Below are 25,691 nucleotides of genomic sequence, written 5' to 3' on the forward strand. Positions count from 1 at the left end.
ATAGATGTTTGGTATGTTTAGAATATAAAACCCTCTGCTATAGTGAATGTTGCTTTTATTCCTACTGTTTGTACAAGCAATGGCCAGACCAGAGTCCACTTTAGAGCTTTCTGTAGATCATGTGTGTAGCTGTGAGGTATTTCTTGCTAATCACGTGAACTATCCAGGAAAATTCTGATGGCTCAGGAAAACAATCAGTAAAAACCTGAACTACACCCGTCCTTTTTTTTTTTTTTTTTTTGCTCTGAGTCGGTGTGGCCTGCAGTTTGGTCTCAAGAGCTTGATGATGAATGAACTCTATAGAGGTTGGTGTGCTACTGCATAGAGCTGCTGAGCTCCAGACAGGGTCTTAAATGCCTTTAATAAGATGGGGACAAAGCCCTCTTTCTTCCTTGTTTAAAGAGATTGGGTTCCCACAGTCCACCCCTCTGAGGCCTGACTGCAGGGCACAGTCTCACGGGCTGCGGCAGGTAGCTCGTACGCACACTCCTCAGAAGCACAAGTACTCTGCAGGAGGTGTTCAGCAGGAGCTCTGCAAAAAGAGCAACCAAAACTGGTATCTCTCAATGTTTTTTCAAGTTCTAGCATATTTATTTCAGCTTAGGACTTACTGTGATGCCAAGTTCAACTTCTGCTTCACTCATTTTCATATCAGGGCAGTTGAAAGGGCAGCAGCTACACACACAGCCATCAGTTAAAGGTCTTAGACAGAAATTAAAATAACAAACTCTCCCTTGGGACAAATCATCTCCTCTCTTCTTATATTTCTTCTGAAAACATGAGCCTGAAACAACATCTGCTCTCACTCTGTTTGGCTCAGGAGCATCACAGGCTGACATTGAGCCCCGAAATGAAAGATATGGCACCAGAGGACTCTAATACACTAGAAGCATTCACCAATGTTAACATAGGAGCTATGCCTAATTCAAGTACTGGTACTGCTTGTGTACGGGATAGAAAGTACTTGTTCTGTAAATATGTACACTCACAAACGTTACCTTATTTTTCATGTCCATCTAATACCTACCATGTGTGTTCAATTAATTTTACATTGGCAACTCACAGATTTGTAGCGTATGGTTGTTTGCTCTCCAGCTTTACAAATGGACCTTGGCAGCAGAGAAGCACAGCTTGATCAAACCCAGAGCCAAAGCAAACTAACGTCTGGCTGAATAATGCTCCGTAATCCAAAGATGTCACCGAGTGCTTGATCAAACTGCTCAAAGGTCTTCCATATCAGTGCACTGCTAACAATGTAATCTCGCTACAATGCAGATCAGACGTGATTATGGCATCATTAAGATAAAGTGGACGACATGTGGAAGATTTTGGACGAGGAGTGAAAAGTGGTAATGGAAAGAAAGAGGAACTGTGGGTGAATGGGGAAACTTGTCGCTGGTTGGGAGAAACTCACCCTTGGACCTCTCTTCCCTGGCTTTCCTGGCAAACCTGGAAGTCCTTCAGGGCCCTAAAAGAAAAGATAAAATATGTCAACAACAGGGTTTCTAAGAGACACTTCCTTTTGCCGTGTTATTTCTAGAGTCTCGAACAGTCTTAAATAGTAAAAGAGACACATAAAAGTCACTTGAAGTCAGATATTGAATCAGTAAATACATCTTGTGCTTTTTTTTGCCTGATTCTGCATTACATTAGCTGAGAGCTCAAAAGCACTCAGTGAGTGAGATGCTGGCAGGCACTTGAATGTCTTGTTAGAGGCGAGAGCAGCCCTGTCCCGTTTGCAGCCAATATAATTTGAGCCCAAATCCACTACAGTGCACAGGCTGTAAGTGTGACTCATTGCAGTGGCAGGCAGGTCGGCACTGGTTCCAGCCACAGCCAATCACATTAATTATGGGCATCAGCTAGCTTTAAAACAATTTCATACATGGATTAGCAAAGCTCTGAAAGGTCAAATCTAATGAGGGGTCAATCCAAACTACCTGAGTTTGCTTGAGATGTTGGGATTGTTATTTATTTTCCCATGGCTTCAGAAGGTTAAGGAAAGAGGAGAAAGGAAATGGGCCTAAAAACAGCTCGAGGCACTCTTGCTGAAATTGAGCTACTGTAATAATGTCAGATGTATAGAGCACTTTTGTCTGACTTGGACAGGACCAACAGCTATAATTATACTCCTTCAGCCAGCATACACTCTGGAAAGCCAAAAGGATTTCAGCAACCTTTAGATTCTTTAGACTGCAACCATCAGTCTGTCCACACATGATAAGCTGTTTGAGCTTCAGCCCCTGCTGGGATGGGCGGAAAGGCAGCGCCAGAGCTCACATCTTTATAGAAACTACAAACAATAACTATTCTTGATTTGAAACTGTGCGTTTGAGTCATAACTTCAGGTTATTTTGTCACAAGTAACGATTACAAACAAGATTAAAGATCAATATTATCTGAGCTCTGGTGTAAAATATGGATGCACAATTTTCAGGGTAGCCCTTCTGCGAGGTTCAGACCGTCGCTTTCTCCAGAGGCAAAGGATGCAACAATCTATGCCTGGGCGGTGTCTATTTTTTCACATCTTCAAACCTTCCAGCCCTTCACCAGGGTAGATGGTATATGATGGTTCTGGTATAAAAAGCAGACAAACAAACATAAATGCTGAGCTGGTGGTGATAGAAGTCATCGTAGCATGTTTGTCATTGTCTTGACTACAATGCTGTGTTTCCAATATGCATCTGGCATACTTAGGTAAGTCTTGCTGGGTCTGAATAATTATGGCTCATAGAATAATCTAAAGATAGGAAATAGGCACCCATTACTTGCTGGAGGACTTGATAACACTTGTCGATGGTGGATACCTACATATCAATGGGTTGAACAGAGACGATGTGTTGACTAAAATCATATAACTAATAAACTGTTTTATAGTTGGAAGAGGTCATTTCAAGTTAAAGTTATATGTGTCAATACTCCCAAATAGCTGCAGAAGAATTTTTCTTTTATTGCTAGTCCTGTAACGTTATCCCCACCACCTACAGTCACCATCTTTCTCAGCTCAGCTTCCTGTTCTACCAGTAGAGTGACCTCTAGTGGTGTTAGCTGTACATTACATCGCCTCAATACAGCATCTCTGTATCAGTTTAACAGAAAGAGAAGCAGTTGTATTTTTGACGGTATTGAAACCCACACCTTTGGGATTTCTAAATACCCTGGTACACTGTAATACCTTGATACTACCCAAGCCTACAACAATCCAAATTTTCCACTCACTAAACCAACTGCAACCCAGAGCCTCAGTGTATGTGCCGATACAGAGTACCAAACTAATACTAGTGATCTATTTTAGCCAAATTAACAACATGTATACCTCATTGTTTGCAGCACTGGAATTATCTACTGATGTACATCCACACAGAAGGAAGCGACCATCTACTGCTAGCTCACCTAGCAACACTGATCAAGCTAGTTTAATAGCTCAGCTAAAGACGACATCATTAATATTTCCATCTTGCGCTGTCACTAGCATGAGCCTCTCATCCATGAGTAGATGCACACTTCCTTCTTCAGGGGTAGTTCAGTAAAATTCGAATAGTTCCTACATAAAACTGCTCACAACATGGTCTGTGGATTATCTTGAGTAAGCGGGTCATGATCTCTGGAAAGAGACATAAAGTCCCTTTAACTCAAACACTCAGCTTTATGACATTTTCACAGAAACCATATGTGGATTGGTCACATTTGGCTGATTCCAGATCTGGTTAATTGGTTCACTGTCAGCCAAGACAACGATCCAGTGCATCAAGCCTGTAAATCTGTGCAGTTCTGCTGCTGATCTTGTGTTGACAGCCTACTAAAACCCCAAAAGGTTTTTTTGGACAAATCTCTCCATTAGACTGAGGACCTTACTTGATTATCTAACCATCAATTTTTATCCTCCCCTCTTCAGAGCTAAGGCCTGTTGACGAATTCATCAGCACTTACGTTATTTACCAGAACTGCTGCAGTAGACTCACATATACATTCAAAGACATTCCTGCCCTTCTGATCAGTTGAAATGTATGCCTTCTTAAACAGTCCATGACCCACTAATGTCAGTCCTAATCCCAGTGGAGAGGGTTCAAACACTCAACTAGAGGGGCACTTGGAGAGCGCAGCCCTTTGCCAAGTCCAGTAGTCTTCTTTGACATGCAATCTGCAAATGTAACCACTATGTCTGAAGATATTTCCAAATGTTTAAGAAGGAATGCTCTATCACAACTGCTTTCTGCATTAACTTTGTTCAAACTATACATGTGTGCTCCCCCAGAGGATTACTGGTACCAGTAAATGTGGATTGTGATATTGAATCATCGCATTTCTACAACTAGCTATGTTTTGTCACTACTGAACTTCTACTGAATTTTAAGATGTATGGCATGCACTGTATTGCGCCAAAGCCACATGCCCTATCTCGCAACGTTAACAGAAAAGAAAAAGTAATAGGTGTATCTGCACCGTGATTCAGTTTCTCTTCAAAACTGAATGGGTTCTTCGTCGACCCACGCTACAACCTTCCAATGATTTTCATCAAAATCGGGCCAGTAGTTTTACCGAAATCCTGCTGAGAAACAAACCGAACCGAAGCTATAACCTCCTTGGCAGGGGTAACAATGGGTTTCCAGTCATCACTAAAATGACTCAGAGGACAATGTTACAAAATAGAATATTTAAACCTGAGTCAGCACTCAATTCAGTTGTTACACTAAAACGTTAACAACCAATCCAGTAGTGAAAGTTCTCAAGAAGGTAGTCTTTACCATACACCAGGGACTGACGGGCATCAGTTACAGTACTTCTCTCTCATAAAAACTGGCTTCGGGTGCATGCAGAGCTGCGGTTTCTCTCGCTGCCAAAGCAGCTAAGCTTTACTTAAGACATTCTTTTTGGTCAAACATGACCCAATACAAGACAGAGGAGTCTTTTTTACAATGGAAAATGTGGGTAACCATACTGTGTTCAACAGAGGATCAGTGCCTGACAGGACCACATGGTCGATATGAATGTATACAATCTACAGTCAACACTGCTTGATGACTGACAAGATGAAATACTTTGTCTGTGTTCATCACTGATGCTCTGAACTTAGTAAGGTCAGTCTGACTCTGCAGTCTTAAAGGATCAGTGTGTAGGATTAAGAGAGATATATATTGGCAGAAATGGAATCTAGTAAGTATGTTTTATTTAGTGTATAATCACCTGAAAATAAGAGTTATTGTGTATTTACTACCTTAGAATGAGCCATTTCTATCTACATAAGGAGCGGGCCCTTGTCTATGGAGATTGCACCGCCGTGTTTCTACAGTAGACCAGGTGGGACAAAGCAAACACTGGCTCTAGATAGTCATTTGCTTTATGCATCAGCTCCTGCATGACAACCTGCATTGGAAAAACACCATTTTTTTAATGTGAAACTGCTTTATTCAGTGTTTTTACTGGTTTAAATCACCGGGTCCGTTTATTTTGAGAGGAAGAGACCTCTGTGGATAATTTGGCTTCTGTTAAAAACCTCTTGAATGTTTTGATCTTAAGTGCTCAGAGAGAAAAAGTGAGCAATCATTCACAGGTGCTGGGAGAGCTGCCTGTCTCCGACGTGCCAAATAGCATCAGAGAAACACTGATTGGTAACATGAAACTGCTTCATTCAGTGTTTTTACTGGTTTTAATCACCTGGGGTCTCATTTATAAAAGTTGCGTACGCACAAAACAAGGCCTGAGTTGTGAGCTATAAAAACAGACTTGATGGGAGAAACTTTGACCCATACATATGAACATTTTGGAGAGAGGAAGTTGGTGATGCAGATAGAGATGTAGAAGCCTGATTGTAGAAATTGTCAATTATTTTTATAAATGAGACCCCTGGTCCATTTGTTTTGGAGAGGAGGAGAACTCTGCGGACAATTTAGCTCAGGGTAAAAAACTCCTGACTGATAAACACTGGAGGAACTCTGATCGGGTTGAAATTTGCAGTCCTCACCACTAGATGCCACTATATCTCCCTAAAAACTTACACACTGTTCCTTTAAGATAATCCTGTGAAAAGGATTGTTTTAATTTCTCTTCATTAGTAACTTTTCAGTTCTAACATTGTTACACTGAAGCTTATAGCGTGATGTGAGCAACAGCAGTAGGTCTTGTGTTCTTAGACATGCAAAACCTCAGACCTACCATCAAAACAACGTGTCTTGAAATTTAATACTCCATGTCATAGGTCTTTAACTTTTAATATATATAAATATATATGAACATTGTGGAGTCAGTATTTGAAAGAAAACAGAAGAGAATTTTTCATTTCCTACAATTTCTGCACCGACTCTCCTACCAAGAGAGTCTGTGGTGCATAAAATGGAAAAAAAATACAACAGCCTTGAATAATGGGGATAAAGCACTGCCTTCACTTTGTATAGCCCTTTCGATTCTGACTCTAAATAGTTAATTGTGCTCAAGTGCTTTATCCCTTTTTACCTTTGACCCTGCTTTAAAAGTATCCATTCTCTGAACAGTCACACTTCCTCTCAGAGGAATCTAACACCTCACTGCCAGCCTCTCTACACAGACAAACACTAACTGGCAGAGGCCAGCTGTGAGCCTGACTATTTCTACTGCTGCTGATGAAAAGAAAATCACACATTAATCAGCACCGATTGCGTGGGGAAAGAAAGTCTTTAACACCACATGCAAGTACAAAAAGAAAAGAGTCAGGACAGGGAATGGAACAATCCTGAGTCATTAACACAGCAACACACTATTGTCACATAAGCAAACATTTCAGAGTGCCTGGGGACTGCTAGATTCACAAAACCGCACGACACGTCAGCATCCACGTCAGCAGCAGTTCCGGACATCAAAGAAAGGAAAACCAAAATCTAAACAGCAAGCTGTCATACTTGTATATCATTGTGATCCAAGAAGGTAATTGGCCCAAAGCATAGAAATGGGGCAGCCAAGTGTTAAAACGTTCATCTATTACAATTCAGATGTCCTCATTCATAAGTTATTCATTCATAAATAATCACTAAAACACAATAATGTAAACAAGTCGTAAGATAAATAGACATTCCTGTAGTGTGTGCACAAAGAAACACTAATTGTGGTTCAAAGTTGTGATAAATACGCACATACTCATGCACAGGTTTCAGTGGCAGGTGTGTGTTGTGTTTGTTTAGATCTCGCACACTCACCGGCAGTCCTGGTTCTCCCTTTAGTCCAGGTGGTCCAGCCAGCAGTGAGAACTGGGTCGGTTCCAGGTCAAATGTTTGGAAGCCATCTGTTGCAGCTGGAGTGACTGGAATAAGCGAGGTGGGTTTGACATCCTGCACACTGGTCATTTTTGGCTCAGGTTTCTTTGGAGCTACTGTGGTCAACTGCGTTTTCTGGGGAAGGTAGGCGTTTGAAGGAGACCCCTGCGTGAAAGCAGCTGTGGTGTGGAGGCTTGGCTTCGTCCCAGGTGGTCGGGTGGAAGCAGGTAAATCCATTCTTTCGCCAAAAGATTGCTGAGAAGTAGTATCTCCTTGGTTTGTGTTCTCTCCTGCACTGCCATGTGAAGTTGGTTTGGAGTTTGGTGGCGTCACGCTGATCCTAAGAGATGTAGTAGCAGTTTGAGTCGGAAAATTAAACGAGCTTTCCAACCCTGGATGAACCGATGGAGAAACAGACACAGCACCAGGTTTTGGAGTGCTCACAGTCTGATACACAGATGTTCTGTTCAGCATCAGCGAGCTGTCAGTTGGAACAAGAATCGTAGTCCTGGTGTTTTCCTCAGTCAAGGCCAAAGTAGGTCTCTGGGCCTTTTTGGATATCTCCGTCAATGACAGTGGAGTTACATGAGTGACAGTGATGTTTGGATCTACGGGATATAGAGGTAGCAGGGCGGGAAACACGGGCCGATACGTGTCGGCTTCTCTGCACTGTTTCTTAATGTAATCACAATAGTTATGAGCTGCCTTAGCAGAGGGATAAATGTCAAACTGACAGATGGCACCTTCAAACGGCACCGAGTTATGGTTCATTTTGCCCAGCAGGAAGGAGCCCTCTGCATCCAGAGCCTCCTCTTTCTTCAAATGCAAATCTGCATGTACACTCGTCTTTCCACAAGAAGTGTGTAAAAACACCAGGTGGCCTTGGATATCCAAAGCCAGACTGTGCCACTGGCCATCGTGGACATCATAGTCGAAACTCACAGAGCTCCTCTGCCCCACATGTACCAGGACCTTCCCCGGTACAAACTGCACTCCGAGCTGCACTTTCCTTTTCTTAGACAGCACTGAGAAAAGAAAAGCGCTGTTGATGCGGTGAACAGACAGGCTGAGTATCAGGGAGAGATTAGTGGAGCTGTACGCAGCAGGGATAACGGTGCGCAGAGGCACCTGGATACGTGCCCTCGGGGTGAGGATAACTCCAGACTTGAAGGGGATGATGCCATTAGGGACGGATCGAGCGCCTGAAGATGATGATCCGCCTGATCTTCTCCCAGAAAGCCCGAGCTGCTGCAGGACATCCACATCTTCGGAGAAACAGAAGAGATAGAGGTCACTGACACTTGGTTTTGGAGACTTAAAGCATCTTAAGATTCTGAACAAGAACTAACTTTGTTTACAATATCATGATTCCTGAGTTTATATAACAGAACATAGGTTTGTCTTTTGCATGCTAGCACTTTGGTAAAGGCACCCACCACAAAGGGCTTTACAGAAGTGCATAAAAGAAAAACAATTACACATAAATGTCAAAACTCAAAGTAAAAAGGAAAAAGCCAATTACATAACCCATTTCACTTTATGTGTGCCCTTAATAAGCTATTTAAAAGAAGATTAATTCGCGTAAGATACCTATTAACAACCTCCCACTCAAGTGCACTGATCTGCATCAAAGTATAAACTGAAAGAGCCAAAGTGCATTAATATAACTGATAATTATGTTGCGATGCCAAGCTGGGAGTTCACAAGTTTAAAGTTAGACTGATGGGAATCCTGCGGCAAAAGTAATTCAAAACGACTGCACAGACTTTCCAAGAGGGCCACACATCAACATCCAGTTTTGAGGATTGCCGCAAATTATGTAATCATTACATCAGTCTTAATTAGAACAATGTCGGGAAAAGGAGGCTGCACGTGTCCCTGGAGTAGACAGTGTTGGGGTTTTCAGAGGTGTATTAATACAGAGACAGAAAAGCTATCTCACTATTTCTGCTAATGTCTGTTGATTAAAGATGATCGCTCTGACAGGGGTCCAAGATCATGAAAACATACTGCAGTGTTTTCTGCAGGTTTTAATTGCTACTTGCATCTCATGGGAGGAAGATGCGGGTAATTTTCACACATTACAGTCTTGTGTGGACTGTATATTTCTCCTAATTGGATCCACAGCAGGGTTTAATTAAATCCACATTTCACTGTGGTGAGAAAGAGCCTTTATTATAAGAGTATTCTGTACAATAAGTGCTCAGTTTTGAGCAAGAGTGAGTCCCAGCCTTTTCAACTTCAAGCTTCTCACTCTCAGTTGGTGACCATCCATTACAGTACTAACAGAGAAAGGATAACATTAAAGAACATATGATATTCCTCTCTACGTTGTGATACTGAATTGATGCAATTTAATATATCAGAAGAAGTAAAGCTAAAGAGTGAGAAACTAGAATTAGCTTCTCTGCCAACCAGTCAATTCCCAGTTTACATCCACGTCTGTCCAGACTCCTTTGTAGCCATGACAGTTGACAGTGCTTCACATATAGAGTTTTCTGCAAAGGAGCTACAAATTGCAAAACAAGGATGCTTCACATGCATCAGCACACAAGATCTACACAGTCAGCACAGTTTCAAGATGGACACCCAAGATTAGTGTCACCTATTCAGTATCAGACCACATGTCTTCCCCTTGTGTTCCTGAGTTATGGCGTTAAATCATGACCAGGAAAGTGTTTTTGCAGAACATTATGATGTCACAGTAACGTTAACCTTTGACCTTTTGATATAAAATGGAATCAATTCATCATTTTATTCTACAGAGTGCTGCAGGGATAACTTTTAATAGGCCAACCCCTCGTCAAAGAGTCACTGGGATTGTAATCTCTCAAGACAGATTCTGCAGATTGTAGAATCTGTCGGCAGCCCTGTGTGAAAGACGACTACAGAGGGGGGGAGGGCGGGGCTTTGAGTTTGAACGATGCTGCACTTTAGCCAATCACAATGGAGGGGGCATGGCCGAGACGTGCAGGTGTCCCCAGGAAATGTATACCTACAGAAACAGCAAGCTCCACGTCCATAGCGACCGCTCCACCCAAAACGCCGTCTCATCAGCGTGAAAAAAAATATTTTTTCCAGCAGATGTCTTAGTTACAACATGATTGAGCAAACTGGAGTAGTTTCATGTCGTATCCGACAACGGGAGGCTTTTAACAGATGACGTCCTGATGTTAGCTTTGCTAACTGTCCCTGTCAGCTGCAGCTACTGATGCTTTCTAGACATCGTGATTTCCCATAACTGAATAAATACCACACATAGCAACACAAAACTGCTTTGCTATCTCACTCATGTTGTAACTAAGATATCCGCTGGAAAAAATATTTTATTCACGGACCGTTTATTGAGTTATTACCTTATTTTTATACAGTCTATGTTTATTACAGACACCGCTAACGGCTAAGGTTAACAGCTAATGGTTAGCCCAGCTAATCTACGATAACCCTGTTATTAATTACAAAACGTGCACACAGAAATAGTAACGTTTGTTTAATCTTTGTGTTTATAGACTTAACAAACATCAGATTACTCTACACGGTGATACAGTGACGTGAAAAATGTGATATATAGCTAAACTCTGCTGGTTTTCTACCCGAAGTATTTGTAAACAACACGGCGATTCCCTGCGATTCGCCGGAAGTGAAGGGCGTGAGCGATCGCCGAGGCCCCTGCATTTCCGTTAGTCGAAAAACTCCGGGCTGTGCCTCCAGAGGTAAAGGAAGAAAAAAAAAAATGTTTTTCTTTTTTTTTTTTACCGATGGATTTCTAGATTGCTGGGATTGTGGTTTATTGCTTTGTGACTTATGATCGATTATGATACTTACACCTTTTGTTCAGCAAGATAATCTTCACAACTGAACACCGCTTTTATGATTTTTGAAGCATAAATGCAATCACCAGAAGTGAAAAGCTAACATTAGGCTACAAACAAACTACTGTACAGTCACATGACTTCAGTGTCGCCACCACAATGAGACTATTCAGCTGTGTTTGGAGTTTTGACGCTCTGTAGTCTCATCAAGCCACTTGTTAGCGAGTCAGGTACGTACTGACATATTTTATGTTGTAGAACAAAACTTGACAGTCCTTTATTTCAGGCTTCACCAAAAACCTATTTAAAAACTCACTGACTTTCAGACGAGGGAACTGGGAATGCAAAAATTCTCTCATTTCCGGGTTTTAAGACTCATAGCTTCACCAGTCTATTAGACATATGTGTGAAATCTTGTCATAATTATAGTATTAATTCTTGAGTTATGGTCAAAAACATGTTTTGTGAGGTCTGAAACTAATCAGTTCATCCTTGAGTCCATGTGGATGTTTGTGCCAAAGTTGAGGAAATTTCCTTAAGGCGTTTTAAGATATCCTGTTCTCGAAAATGGGACGGATGGATGGACAGCCTGAAAACCTAATGCTACAGCCATGGCTGTCACCAGCACAGATGCATAACAAACAGAATCATGTTTTCAGCCTCTCAATTATCTCTCAACTCCAACAAACTATGTCCTTTATGACCCTAAACCCAACACAGTGGTCCCCAACCCCCAAACGGAGAACCACTGGAACATCAACACCAAGGTTACGCTAAATCTAGGATATTACTTTTACAAGCAAAACATTGAGCACTCTTAGAAAGTAAAATCTGTTTTGGTTCGAACATCAAAACAGGCTGGAAGCGTTCCCATTATCATACTATTGTCTATTGTTAGGCACCGGTGCAAGTCATCAGTAATGTCAAACAAAAAGCTTTTTGTTTAGTTTAGTAAGGTTTGAATATAAAGGAGAATTGATCATCCCCAGCCAATCAGCATATCCCGAGTTCAGCACATTAATCCTCTCAAAACGTGCAGCATGGAAACTAAAAGCTTATATATAGATCTCAAATATCCGTCCTCTTCCGGACTAATACAAAACAAATGTGGGCAAGACTGAAATAAACTGCTAAATGATGAATTAGGGCTCAGCCGAGCAGAACAAGTATAGACACTAGACATGTTTGGGAGGGAAACCCTGCTCAATGTGTGCAGGCAGTGGGAGGTCAGCTCGATTGAAAAACCCACACATGGAAGAGAAACATCAAACAGAAACTGAAAAAAGACCAGAGATTTTCTGCAGCTGAATTTCCCATATAGCACTCATTTGAATTGTTAATATGGTACGATGGAAGCAAAATTGTTCTTTCATTGTGTGATTTGTGATCTACTTTAGGGCTTACCCTGCGTATCTAAATCTTAGAGGGTAGACGGGCCGCCTAAGGCTTTTTGTGACCTCCTGATGAGCTGGGGGTAAAAAAAACTGAGAACTGAGTAGAACACATCCTGGAGACAAAGCGCTGTGTATCAGACAACACAACTCTTCTCAGAGAGCAGGCACATTCACAAACTAATGTATTTCCACCACGAGCAACATTCTTGCAGCTTTAAAGGGACTGTTCACCCAAAATCAAAAATATTTTCTCTCTTACCTGCAGTGCTATTTTTCGTCTAGATTGTTTTGGCATGAGTTGCCAAGTGTAGAGATATTGGCCGCAGAGATGTCTGCCTTCTCTTGAATATAGTAGAAACTAGATGGCACTCAGCTTGTGGTGCTCAAAATGCCAGAAAAATACATTTGAAAAACTCAACAGCAATGTCTCTTTGCAGCAATCATGACCTGGTTCCTCAAGATAATCCACAGACCTTGTTGTGAGCAGTTTCATGTAGGACTATTTTCTTTCTACCAAAATACACCAGCTTACCAAATCACCGCGCAGAAGGAAGTGTGCATCTACTCATGAACAAGAGGCTCGGGCTCGTGACAGCGTGAGATGTGAACACGAATGGCATCCTCCTCAGTTCAGCTGTAATGGTAGCTCAGTGATGCCGGGTGAGCTAGTCGAAGATACTTCTCTCTTCTCTCACTGTGATATGGTTGACGGGTGTAGCTCAATCAAAATAAAGTAGTTCCTACATGAAACTGCTCACAACAAGGTCTGTGGATTATCTTGAGTAACCAGGTCATGATTTCTGGAAAGAGACATCCACTACATTCAAGAGATGGCAGACATCTCTACAGCCGATATCGCAACACTCAGCAATGTACACCAAAACAATCTAGACTGATAAACAGCACTACAGGTACGAGAACAAATATGTATTTTTATTTTGGGGTGAACTGTCCCTTTAACTTTCACACTAAATTTGTTAATTTAGAAAAAGCAATGCAACATAACTGATTCTTAGCATTTAATACAACTAAGATAAATCCCAACACCAGGTCTTCACAGAGCTCTGCATCCAGAGATGTTTTTGGGTCACACTGTGATTCTCAAGAAACAGGGAGTGAATATCTGGCCTCTGACTCACATGCACAATAATGTACCCAGTGGCCAGAGGATATTACCAAAATTCTTAAACTCAGTCAAAAGTTGTCTCAGTTGTACTTTTGCCATGCCACACTGAAACAGATTTTTTTCTTCAAAAGGCACTGAGAGAGCAATGAGACATCACAATTCCTAACATCAGTGGGTGCATTCCCACGGTCTATATGTCTCTGTCTTACTCCACATGAACTATTTATTAACATGATTATTATTCAGATGGTTTGCTTTCTGCCTACATGGCATCAAGGTAGAGGTGGAGGTGGAGGAGGGGTGTCACCACAGGGTTGCTGGTTTGATTCCCAGCACTGAGCCATCATCTGGGAGAAGGCTAGTATTACATCTACGGTGACACACTGAATCTTAAAATCTGTTCCAGTGATGCTGCACAGTGGCTGACTTTGATGACCCTGCTAAAAGAAACAGTGTAGGCAGCTTACAAATGTGTCGCTATGGCAACTGTGCTAAAAGACGCAATTTAAAGGTCTGTGCAGCGTGCACACTGCCAGTTAAAGGGACAGCTCACAACAAAATAAAAAAATACATATTTTTCCTCTTACCTGTCGTTCTTTTTATCAGTCTTGATTATTTTAGGGTGAGCTGCCAAGAGCTGGAGGTATCTTATGTGGGGATGTCTGCCTTCTCTCAAATATAATGGAACTATATTGCAAAGTTCAAAGCACCAAAAAAATATATTTGAAAAACTTCACATCAATGTCTCTTTCCAGAAATCATGATCATGATGATTACTTGCTATGAGTGGTTTGTAGAAATGACTTTCTTCCTACTGAAAAAAATCCCACCAGATGTATCACCTCACAGAGGAAAGTGTACATCCTCTGCTATCTCACCTAGCACCAGTGAGCTAGCTAACATTACAGCTCCACCAAGGAGGAAGCCTTTACTATTTACATCTTGCATTGTCACGAGTGCAAGCCTTACCATCTATGAGTAGATGCACTCTTCCTTCTGCACGATGATAAGGCCAAAACACACTAGCAGCAAACGCCACACGTCAAAAAATTTATACCCCTGGTATTTTCAATGTACAACCCCACACATGCATCAGCGCTCCTGAACGCGCCACCCCTTCACCCGACTGTCCTATTCCCAGCCTCGCTGCCCAACGAATTAAACGCATTTTTCCCCCACTCACTCTCCGCCTGTGCTTACCGGCTCCCGTAGCAGCTCTTTTTCTCAGCTCCCATGGCAGCTCAACTCTTCTCCTCACCATTGATGCATAAAGAGAACTCTGTAGCTGTTGCTGTCTCGTGTGTGACAAAGAATGGATGAGGAGAGACTCGTTGTTGAGTATGACAAATATCTTGAGCTTAATGACCCACAATCCTGTCATTATAAAGACAATGGCCAAAAAGAAATTGTCTGGTGGGTCATTAATGAGCTGCAACGTCCAGTGTGTGGAGCAGTACTTGTCGCATGTCAAGGCAGCTCCGGCCGGTGTGTTTTCAGCTATATAGTTGGTGGGTGTAGTTTGGTAGCAAGAAAATAGTTCCTGTATGAAACTACTCACAAGAAGGTCTGTGGATTATCTTGAGTAACTGGGTCATGATTTCTGGAAAGAGATACTGCTTTGAGCACCACAAGCCGAGTGTCATCTAGTTCCATTATACCGGAGAGAAGGCGGACATCTCTATGGCCAATATCTAGAACACTCTGCGACCTGCACCAAACAATCTAGATTAATAAATAGCACTACAGCTAGATTTTTGGGTAAACTGTCCCTTTAAGTTTCGTTTGGGTGTGTGCAGGTCAAAATGTACAAACAGCGGCCCATGTGGTAGAAATGACTCCAAAGGAAAGGGTGCAGTTCACCAATGCTAGATTAGGCGTTTAATACAATGGACTATTGCCAGCACCTAACAAAAAGAATACAATAGCTTGTGATTGCAGTCATTTCCCATATGCATGACTTATGAAACCAGAAGGCAACATAGAGTATTTATCCTACAAATGAGACTGAACATTGTGCAGGTTTTTATATTTTGCTGGTGCAGCTCTGCATTATTAAGGGACAAATTTCATTAGTCTCTCAGAGTTTGCAATTGAACACATCCTTACATATAAAGCTGTACATGTCTCTAGGCACTCAGCAGTCATCATTGGAGGGAAATATCAACTGATGAAGGCAGAATTACAGAGAAATTGCCAGAAACAGTTATCATTGAGCACAGTGGCTCACATTATCAGAGGCATCTAGCAACTGGAAAGAGCTCTGATTGAATGAAATCTGGCAGATTTTGATTGACAGCAAAATCAGACAAACATTCTCACAGGGGTCTTTAAATTGTGTAACAGGAAGCTGGCTGCATCAGACATCAAGACACAGCTCAATGTGTGTCGACAGGAGAAAGGGTGCACTTCAACTTGGCAGATAAGACTTTGGGAATCAAGGGAGACAGGTCATGTAATACCTTGGAAACCTTTACTGAGGCATCAGAGAGGTTTGTCGTGGAAATTGAGACTGACTTTCATTGAGCCATTTCCAATTAAATCTATCAAAATATACGCCCAAAACAACTCAGAGTTGTGTGATATGTACGAGGAATGCCCTACTTTAAGCTACTTTTTCATGTTTCCACTGAGAGTATGGGGTGAGGCGAGAGCAGAGTGCAATGTACCTCACGCTCAATTTGCATGGGAGAGAGAGGCGTCTGCAGTTTCAAACTAATCAAGTTCAAGTGCTCAGCACACAACATCCAGGGGCAGAACAGAGCAGCCGATCTCCAACAAAGACTTAAAATCTTTTCCAGGGCAGAGTAAACATATTGAATCAGAGTTTTTGGCCTTGATAGATCAAACAGTGATGCTGAAAGAGGAGCAGCTGAGCAGGCTGCACATGGAAAATGTAGATGCTGATCACATCAGTCATAGATAATCCCTGGATAAACATGGGCCCAACAAGGGGCCGGTGTCTGGGTAATGTAATTACTGACTGTGGTTATTTTCACTTTCTTTATTCAATTTGCGTTCTGTCATGATTCAACTTTGAATAATGATGAAATGACCTAGTTTATCTGAACAGTCTCACCGAGGTGCAGTGCGCAGGGCATACCTGAAAGTGTCACCAACCACAATGTCTCTGAGGCACAATTATAACACTACCTGTGTTTGCGTGAAAAGATAATTACTACCTTCGCCCACCCTTGTCCTAAAGTGGCTTACCTTGTGCTTGTGCTAGCCTCAGAGAGCAGGTGCAACAGAGTATCGTCCAAAGAATGAGAACTCTCCTAAAGAGAAAGACGCAAAAGGTTAGAAAAATAATGTCAGACATTCAAGACACAGATAATCTGGGAGATTGTCCTTTACAAGTCATTAATATTTCAAGTATGATCTGATTGTTTAGTCTCTAAAATTCCAAAAGCAATGACCAATTCCCATCAAAGATAACCAGAGCCGTAAAATCTTGTCATTTATTCTATTACTTTGTCTGATCACAAGCTAAAAACATGTTTATGCTTTCATTTGTTTATTCATTCATTAATTCATTCATTTCCATAACCACTTATCCTATTAGGGGTCACCCAGCTGACTTTGGGTGAGAGGCAGGGTACACCCTGGACAGGTCAAAAGACTATCACAGGGCTGACACATAGAGACAGACAACCATTCACACTCACATTCACACCTGCTGACAATTTAGAGTCACCAATTAACGTGCATGTCTTTGGACTGTGGGAGGAAGCTGGAGTACCCTCAGAAAACCCACGCTGACACGGGGAGAACACTCACACTCCACACAATAGGGCTCCCCCACCCTGAGGTCCAAACCCCCCACCCCGGGGTTCAGTCAAGTCTTAATAATGATTAGGGATGGGAATCAGTTCCAAGTTGAGAGCCAGTTCCAAATCTTCCATCCATATATCAATTTCTTTAAGCAATGGCAGCGTGTTTTTTGGACAGTTGCACATTGCAAAACAATGACGTCAAACTCATGTGTCTACATTCCTGGAAACCTGCAACAAAAAGGAGTCGTGGCAGAGAGAAAGACAGGTCCAAAGAAAGAAAGAAAGAGGACACCAGTGCTGCTGTAATGTCCATAAAATGTAAAAACACCAGCAAAATGCTGAAACATCCTCCCACACAACATGGACTTAAATTCCACGAATACCATGTACTTCATAATCTACGCACGAGAGCCACTGCTACTCGACCGAGCAGCACGTCCATTACCGAGGGCAAAATGTCCTGTGTTATAATAACATTAATGCCACTCAGGCAGGCTTGGCAGATTTTTTTATTTGACAAGGAAAAAGTAAATGAAAACCAGTGCTGTACAAATATTTATTCTCATATCACTTCATCCATTTCTAATGATGACAGACAGATTGTTGCTGCAGCTAGCTATCAGGCTACAGTGAGCTCAACTCATCAATCAGCTCGCCCCTTCAGCTGCACAGGGAGGGAGAAAGGGTTGTGTCACTGTTGCATTGACGCCGAAAACCTGTTTGGGTCTACTTTTATTCCACACAGGAACTGATCGGGAATTCATAAAGAATTGGACTGATAATTGGTATCAAGAAATCTTATCAATTCCCATTTCTAAGGATATGAAACTAAGAAAAGCAAGATCATCTGTCGCAACCAGAAGCTGCATAACACATCTAAGTTATAGCCCAACATGTAAAGATGAATCTGACACACTAAAACTCTTGACACTCATTTGCTATAAACTCCTGAACTCCCAGTTCCTGCAGCGATCACATCGACTGCAGCAGCATCTCTGCTTTGCTCAAAGAGTCTAACATCTATTTCAAGACAACAAGCTTTGTCTTATCTCGCTGCCTGACCAGATAAGCTACTGCTCAGCAGAGCTAGGTGAGTGCTCCTGCAGGACCACTGCTGACAAACCTAAAAAGAAACACACCTTAAAACCTACAATCCTGACTGAAAGATAGAGACTAATGTAACACATCAATGTCACCGTTTATCTCCAACACATTACTTTGCTATAACCTTTTTGAAGGCAGGGTTTGAGAGGGTTTCATGGAGCTAAAACAGGTGCACAATTTGATCGGCTCATAAAATACCACGTAGTGCTCAAACTACGATTAGATCATCTCTGTTTTCACATGATTACTGTGGCATTTATCATCTCGTCAGCAGATAAACGGCTACTTTTACACCACTGATTTTTCTTGAGATGTTTAGGACTCAAGACAGGTGATAAAGGAGGTGTCGATGGCTCACACGTAGAGATGAAATGTCTCTAAAGGTGTTAAATTATCTCTGATGAGTGTGAAGTCATTATCACCAGGATAATGTTGCCTTTACTCTCTCGGAGTTAATGATGTGGTCGTGTGCAGTGTGTGAAACTGGACCTCGAGGAAGCGATGGCTGAAGTCAACCAGGCTCTGTGACAAGTGCCATAATGAACGCAGTTACAGGAAGTCTATTACATTTGCGGGTTTCCTGAGAGCCACAGGAAGCCACTGGTCAACCGCTGGCACACTGAGTGCTGGGTTGAAGCTTTTAAAAGTTTCCCTCCTTCCTCTCTTTATGTCCCATTCACTGCTCTCACACTGGCATTAGCAGAAACACATAAAATGAGGAGGAGGAGGGGGGGTGCTGTGCTGTACAGTGCAAGTTTGTGACCAAGTTCTTCATATGTCCAGCAGTGGTTATATGATGCAACATTTTGACTTTTATTTCCCCTCCCATTGGGACAGCCGGGCCAACCAGCTGAGTGAGATGCACAGCTGGGAGGAGAGAAAAGGGGAGGAGAGGACTGTCTCCTCCTCTCATACATCTCCCCTCAAATCAGTCCCAGATCATTTGGCAGCTTGGTCTGGTACAAGCTGCAAAGACACTACTTCAAGAGCAGTACAGCAGGCTACACTGGCTTCCACTGAAGTGTGTGAAGAGATGAGAAAGATTGTTTCCATAGGTTGTCCTGCAACCCATTAAAGTATAACACCTGTCCCAGCTTATGGCTGCTTAATATTCCAGACATGGATATTACATTTGTGTTATTTCACTGAATATATTTACAAAAAATCAGCATAAGACTACTTGTTTATAATATTACAACTTACTTACAACTTGACACGACTTGCACTGTCAAACAGACACTAATTTAGATGCAGGTGATGTTCACAAGCACATGAAAGACTCCATATTGAACTTGATAACCCTTACAAACACACGGAAAAATGGTGTTTAGTTTGAAATTCAAAATGAATCGACTCACCCCCCGACTCCAGTGCTTTTGAGTTTGGAGTACGGGGCATTGTCCGGCTCCATTGCGGTTACTTCATTCTTTCTTGGGAGTTTTTACTACAGTCCGGACGAGGCAGATAAAGTTTTTCCATTCCAGGTGTTCCTTGAGGGTCGCGCGTGGAGTGAACGTGCCAAAAAAGCAACCCCAAAACACAAACGACTCAAACACTGCAGGGTTACCCAACAGTGACAAGGATGCTGTCTGTCATTGTCTTCTTGTCCCAGTAGCCTCCTGCTTCTTGAGGATGTCACTAGATTTTTAAAAAAAGACGCTCCGCAGAGCTCCACCTGTGCGCTTCTTCTTGTATTTGTTCCTTCTTCCACTCGCGCGTTTTGTAAAGTACAATAAAGCGTCAAGTCAAGTCTGGTGCAGCTTTCCACGGGGAACCGATGCAGGACAAGATGACGACCGCCGTTGTATGTGTGTTGTGCATGTGTGTGTGTTCGCTTCCCAAAATGAAAGTTTATTGCGGACTGAGGAAAAATCTTGAGAACCGGGAAAGGGGGAACACCTCCCTCTGTCGCCCTCAGCTGACATCGAGGGAAAACAGATTTGAAGCAGAGACGGTGCAGCTTCAGCTCCTTCAGCTGAAGGTGTGTCTTTTGGGGGGAAGCAGGGACACAACACAATCAGATTGTTGCATTTGGAGTCTTTTCAGGGCTGCAGCGAGAATTTTTAAAATCTGGGGGCCATGAGTCTGAGCCCCCTCAGTCCACCCCACACCCACCTGCAGGAAACTTTCACCACACCAAAAACTCCTTTTAAACCTTGCTGTTATTTTTGATTTTTTGATTTTTCACATTTTATTAATTCAAGGTTCGATATACACTCACCAGCCACTTTATTAGGTACACCTCTTCAATTGCTTGTCAATGCAAAAAGCAAGTCAGCCAATCATGTGGCAGCAGCTCAATGCATTTAGGCATGTAGACATGGTGAAGACAACCTGCTGAAGCTCAAACTGAACATTAGAATAAGGAAGAAAGGTGATTTAAGTGACTTTGAATGTGGCATGGTTGTTGGTGCCAGACTGGCTGGTCTGTCAGAAACTGCTGATTTACTGGGATTTTCACACACAACCGTCTCTTCGGTTTACAGAGGATGGTCCGAGGGTGATCGCTACAATAAGGTGGGGAAAAAGGTGGCTATATCAATATCCATATCAGTTATCGGCCATATAAGTTGTTGTCTATCAGCATATTGCATATTGGCAAAAAAATATCTATATAGTGCATACCTATGAATAATCTGATTGGAAGACTGGGTGGCACAGTGGTGCAGTGATTAGCATTGTCACCTCACAGTAAGAGGGTGGAGGGTTCGAATCTTCATGGTCGCCTGCGGGCGCTCTGGTCGCTCTGACATCACTCACACTGCCAGCTCCAGCAGGCGCTTGCACCAGCCAAAGGGGCAGGGCTGGGCGCTGCAGATGTGTCCATCTAGGCTGACCGGCTGTGCATTTTACAAGGATGAACAAATCATATATGTCTTCACGATGTATTATTCATGACTTTCATTACACAATTAAAATAACTCTAATAAACACAGTCACATAGCCTTTATGAGTCTTTTATTATTATGATTTACCCTCCTGTTGGCACGTAGGACCATTGAGAATTGTCATTGGTGGTAAATAATAATACATTTGGAGGGCAAAAAGCGTAGCCTATATATAGCATGCACATCTTCGGTTTCCTCTTTCACCATGGATTGCACTTTCGGAAGCCTCCTTTGTATTGCATCAGCGTATTGGCTGAGGAAACGCAGGGCCTGAAGCCGTCGGTCCGTCTGGGTCCACAGAGTCCTGCAAACCCGACCTGCAATTGGCTGCTGCTTCAGTGGCGGCGCTGCTCATTTGCATAAAGTTCAGCTTCTCTCAACTTCTACTTGACGCTCTGGTCGCTGGCATCATGCCGCTCACTGCAGCCAATGCCCCTGACGCCCTTCGTCACCAGCGTGCATTGAAAATGAATGGCTGCTTATGATGCTCATGAAGCTTTTGGTGGGAATCCACAGTAAATTGGTCGTAGGTGTGAATGTGAGTGTGAATGGTTGTCTGTCTCTGTGTGTCAGTCCTGTGATAGTCTGGTGACCTGTCCAGGGTGTACCCTGCCTCTCGCCCAATGTCAGCTGGGATAGGCTCCGGCCCTTCTGCGATTCCCAGCAGGATAAATGGTTATGGAAATGAATGAATATTTGTTTTGATTATATCAGCATTTTAAAAAACTTTACTGAAGTGCATAATTGTTTACAGATGTTCTCCTTAATAATGAAAATACTAAGAAGAAAGTAAGTTAGTTGAGCTAAACAGTTCAGTCGTGACCTTGGAAACAGCAGCTGGGAATCAATTTCAGGTCAACTTGCACTCACAAGTTCTGGTGATTTCGATTCCACACGTCTTCATCTAAGGAACAGGGTTTGCTCAGTCGTCATTGCAAGGTCAGCAAACAAACTGTCAAACTCAGTTCTAAAGATGGCATTAACAAGAAATCCTAGAGATGATCCAAATTTTTTAAAGTTTGAATACTTAAAGTACAATGAACTGTGATAAACACTGTGTGATGTGGTCAAAACGCTCCACAGCAAGCGAGTTAGTGGACCTTGAGTTGTCAAATTAATCAGGGCTCTCTTGTGGACAAAGTGCGCAATAGCAACTCTGTTGTGAAAATATCACAGGGGCGTCAGAGGCTTAGTGGTACAAGGCAGCGGCCCGGGTTCAACTCCAGCCTGTGGCCCTTTGCTGCATGTCACTCCCTCTCTCTCTCCCCCTTTCATGCTTGTCTGTCCTATCAAATAAAGGCTAAAAATGCCCCCAAAAATATCTTTAAAAAAATATCACAAACATGTATTTGAAATTTATACACGCAATATCTGCTGATGTGTGGTGATGTATAATTGTAACTTATGTGATAAGTTAATATCAGCTGGTTGATTTGTTGGTCACAAAAATTGTAACTGAAATTGTTAGAAACCAAAAAAAACCTTGATATCCAGAGCATTTTTTTCTTTGTAGAATGAGTATACTTGAAGCCCAGTCACATAAAAGAACCTTCATGTAATCATCTCTGCCAATAAACTGTCGCTTTCTGAAATAAATGTTATGTCTTGTAAGAGGGGAGGTATAGTTTTTACAGCATAATCTGTTTGACAGATGAAAATTTACAGAGTAAACACCCCTCCTACTGTTTGTACTAAGTCCCACCAAACTATGGTACAATATTTTGGACGTGTTTCAACTACAACAAATGACCAATTCATTTAATCAAGTGAAAAGTTAAACCAGCTTTTTGTGACAGCCTTCCTTCACCCCCTGCTCCACCAACATCCACTTCCGTTCTCACCAGAGAAGCAGAGATCTGGGTTGCAGGGCTGCACTGGCTCCAGTGTGTGTGTGTGTGTGTGCGCTGTCGTGTGCTGTGAAATTCCTCTGCTAAAGAAAGTCCTCATTGACCCGCCTTCAGCAAACACGCTATGACAGTGTCCAGGGGAGACCCAACAGAGCACCGATTCAGCCGCCTGCAACTGGATCCCTCCTCCTCACACAGAGCCCCCTCTCAGCTCGTCCTCTCAGGGCCAGGAAGGAAGGAGCTCACCACCTTGAAAGAGCACTTCCCATATACCTGTCTGAGCTACGTCGGATGTGAGCTTTTGTTACCAGGAGTTTTAGTTCACAGACAAGAAGGGCAATGTCCTCACAGTCTGTGGAGGAGCACAGGGGAAAATCTACAATCTGGGGTGTAAAGTTTCATGGTGTTTGAAATGATTATTGCAGCAGCTTATGGAAGCGGTTCTCAAACTGTGGCCCAGGGACTGCCAAGTGTTCTTGAAGGCATACCAGGGGAGCTGAAGCAAGAAGAGGAATAGTTTAAAGGTATTGCTAGACATACTGTATGCTTCTATTGCAAAGACAGTGATATTTCTCTCATAAATATGAAGCTACAGCTAGCAGCCGGTTAGCTTAGCTTAGCATAAACACTAAAAACGGGAAAACAGCTAGCCTAGCTCCATCAAAAGGAAGCAAAAAATGCCAACCAGCACCTAAAGCTCACAAATTAACACATTCATTAAATCTATACGAAAGCCAAAGTGTATGAACAACATACTGGGCTTTAAAGCTGTGGTTGATAACCTTTGTGAAAGTAAAATTGTGTCATATTTGCTGAAATTCTGCAACAAATATATGAGATAAACAAAACCATAGCCCTCCAATACTCCTATTGCCGCTACCCAGTCAACATTTGTATGTGGGTCCCATGTGGTTAGTAAATGAGCTGAAAAATGTGCCCCATATGGGATTGTGCACGAGTTTCATAATAGCTTGCCAACATGGGTGGGTTTACCCAAGTGAGCCCCAAATGGCTTATGCCACAGCTACCTGGGTACCAAGTGGGTATAGGCCCGAAATGGGCATCCGATCTTGGGCCCACTTGGGTAAAACCACCCAAATAGGCAATTGGCATGGGGCCATTATGGACCTCATGGATAGTCCCATATAGGGCCCATTTTCAGCTCATTTACTACCCACATGGACACAACATACAAATGTTGGCTTAGTAATGGTGTTTGCTAGTATGTAACCTGGCGTGTAGGAAACAACCAAAGCTAAGGAATCTCCAACCCAGCTATCAATCACGTCAATCACTGCTTGTCAAACTCGGCAGCGCTGCTCAAATATGAATCAAGATTCTGTTACTGCATTGCATATTTCTCACCTCAAATGTTTTTAGAAGCATATTTTAGTGTACTGTTTACCTGTAAAATGAAAAGTTTGTGATCTGGTTGCTGTGGATGGAAGTAGTCGACCAGAGTTCCGCCCACCGGCTGGGCCAACTTTCTCATTTTACAGCTAAACAGTACACCAAAATATGGTTGTGAAAAAAACTGAGGTGAGAAACAGGCAATGCAGTAACAGCATTTATATTTAATGAGTGCAGCCCAGTTCACAAGCAGTGATTGACATGACTGACAGCTCCATTGGAGACTTCTTGGCTTTAACTATTTGTATTCATTCAAATGCATAGGGCCATTAGAAGCTCAACAAGGCAAAAGCGTAGGCAGACCAGTATGATTTTTCACAGATGATCTGTCTCATTAGTGCTCTGTAAATAAAGCGACCATTTCAGTAAATAGGACAAAAGTTAAAATAAAAGTTACCAACTGCAGCTTCAAAAGGAGTTGAGAAGTCACTGCTCACAGCCAAGTAAAAGAAAGTTCAGCATGTATCTCCTCATAAAACAATGACTTTGTGTTTTTACACTGGTGCTGAGATGCTGTGGATTTTGTTACTCTTGGACAGAACCACACAAGCTGCTTCCAGTCTTTATCCTAAGCTAAGCAAACTAGCTGCTGGTTGTAATACACTCTTTGAGAGTTATTTTTATTTAACTCTCGGCTCTGAACCAACAGTGTATTAGTTCTGGCACTGAGCTGCGATCATATTCATTCTTACTGAAGAGAGGCTCAATATATTTTAAAACAGCCGGGCACTGTAGTTTCATATTGGTCAAAGTGGGGGTATGAACTGCATTTGTAGGGGTCTATTTTCAACTGGGGATTTGATGCACTAATGAGAATTTACACCATGAGGACAGTGTATAGAGAAGGAGTCTGCATCCTGTATTACTAAATTATTAAAGAAAAAATATCTGTCTGGACCCACAAAACAGAATTGGGCCCTGTAATGAAGGAAACACCTATTAAATCTAACTTGAGAGAGTTAACTCAGAGTGTTACCTTTTATATATATAGACGTTCCTCCCCTACTCCCTCTCCCAGTAGGCAGATATCCAGGAAGAGGAAGCTTATATAAGGTGTGGGTATGGCCTGTTTGAGTCTCTTTGGGACCAGGCGGCCATCTTAGGTGAGCTTATT

The 25,691-nt window shown here is 42.3% G+C and overlaps 1 protein-coding gene across 1 annotated transcript in view; it reads right to left on the reverse strand.

Moving 5' to 3' along the window:
- The window catches only part of col27a1b (collagen, type XXVII, alpha 1b), a 114,012-nt gene extending 93,666 nt beyond the window's left edge, over positions 1-20,346 (reverse strand). The window contains exons 1-4 of the mRNA XM_033620158.2: positions 19,791-20,346; positions 16,766-16,830; positions 7,167-8,488; positions 1,415-1,468 (exon numbers count right to left, since the gene is read on the reverse strand). Coding sequence (XP_033476049.2) covers positions 1,415-1,468; positions 7,167-8,488; positions 16,766-16,830; positions 19,791-19,843 — 1,494 coding nt within the window. The 5' untranslated portion in view covers positions 19,844-20,346. The remainder of the gene's footprint in view (positions 1-1,414; positions 1,469-7,166; positions 8,489-16,765; positions 16,831-19,790) is intronic.
- Positions 20,347-25,691: the final 5,345 nt, after the last annotated feature.

This window comes from Epinephelus lanceolatus, chromosome 9 (assembly GCF_041903045.1).
Source record: "Epinephelus lanceolatus isolate andai-2023 chromosome 9, ASM4190304v1, whole genome shotgun sequence".
In the NCBI taxonomy this organism is placed as follows: domain Eukaryota; kingdom Metazoa; phylum Chordata; class Actinopteri; order Perciformes; family Serranidae; genus Epinephelus; species Epinephelus lanceolatus.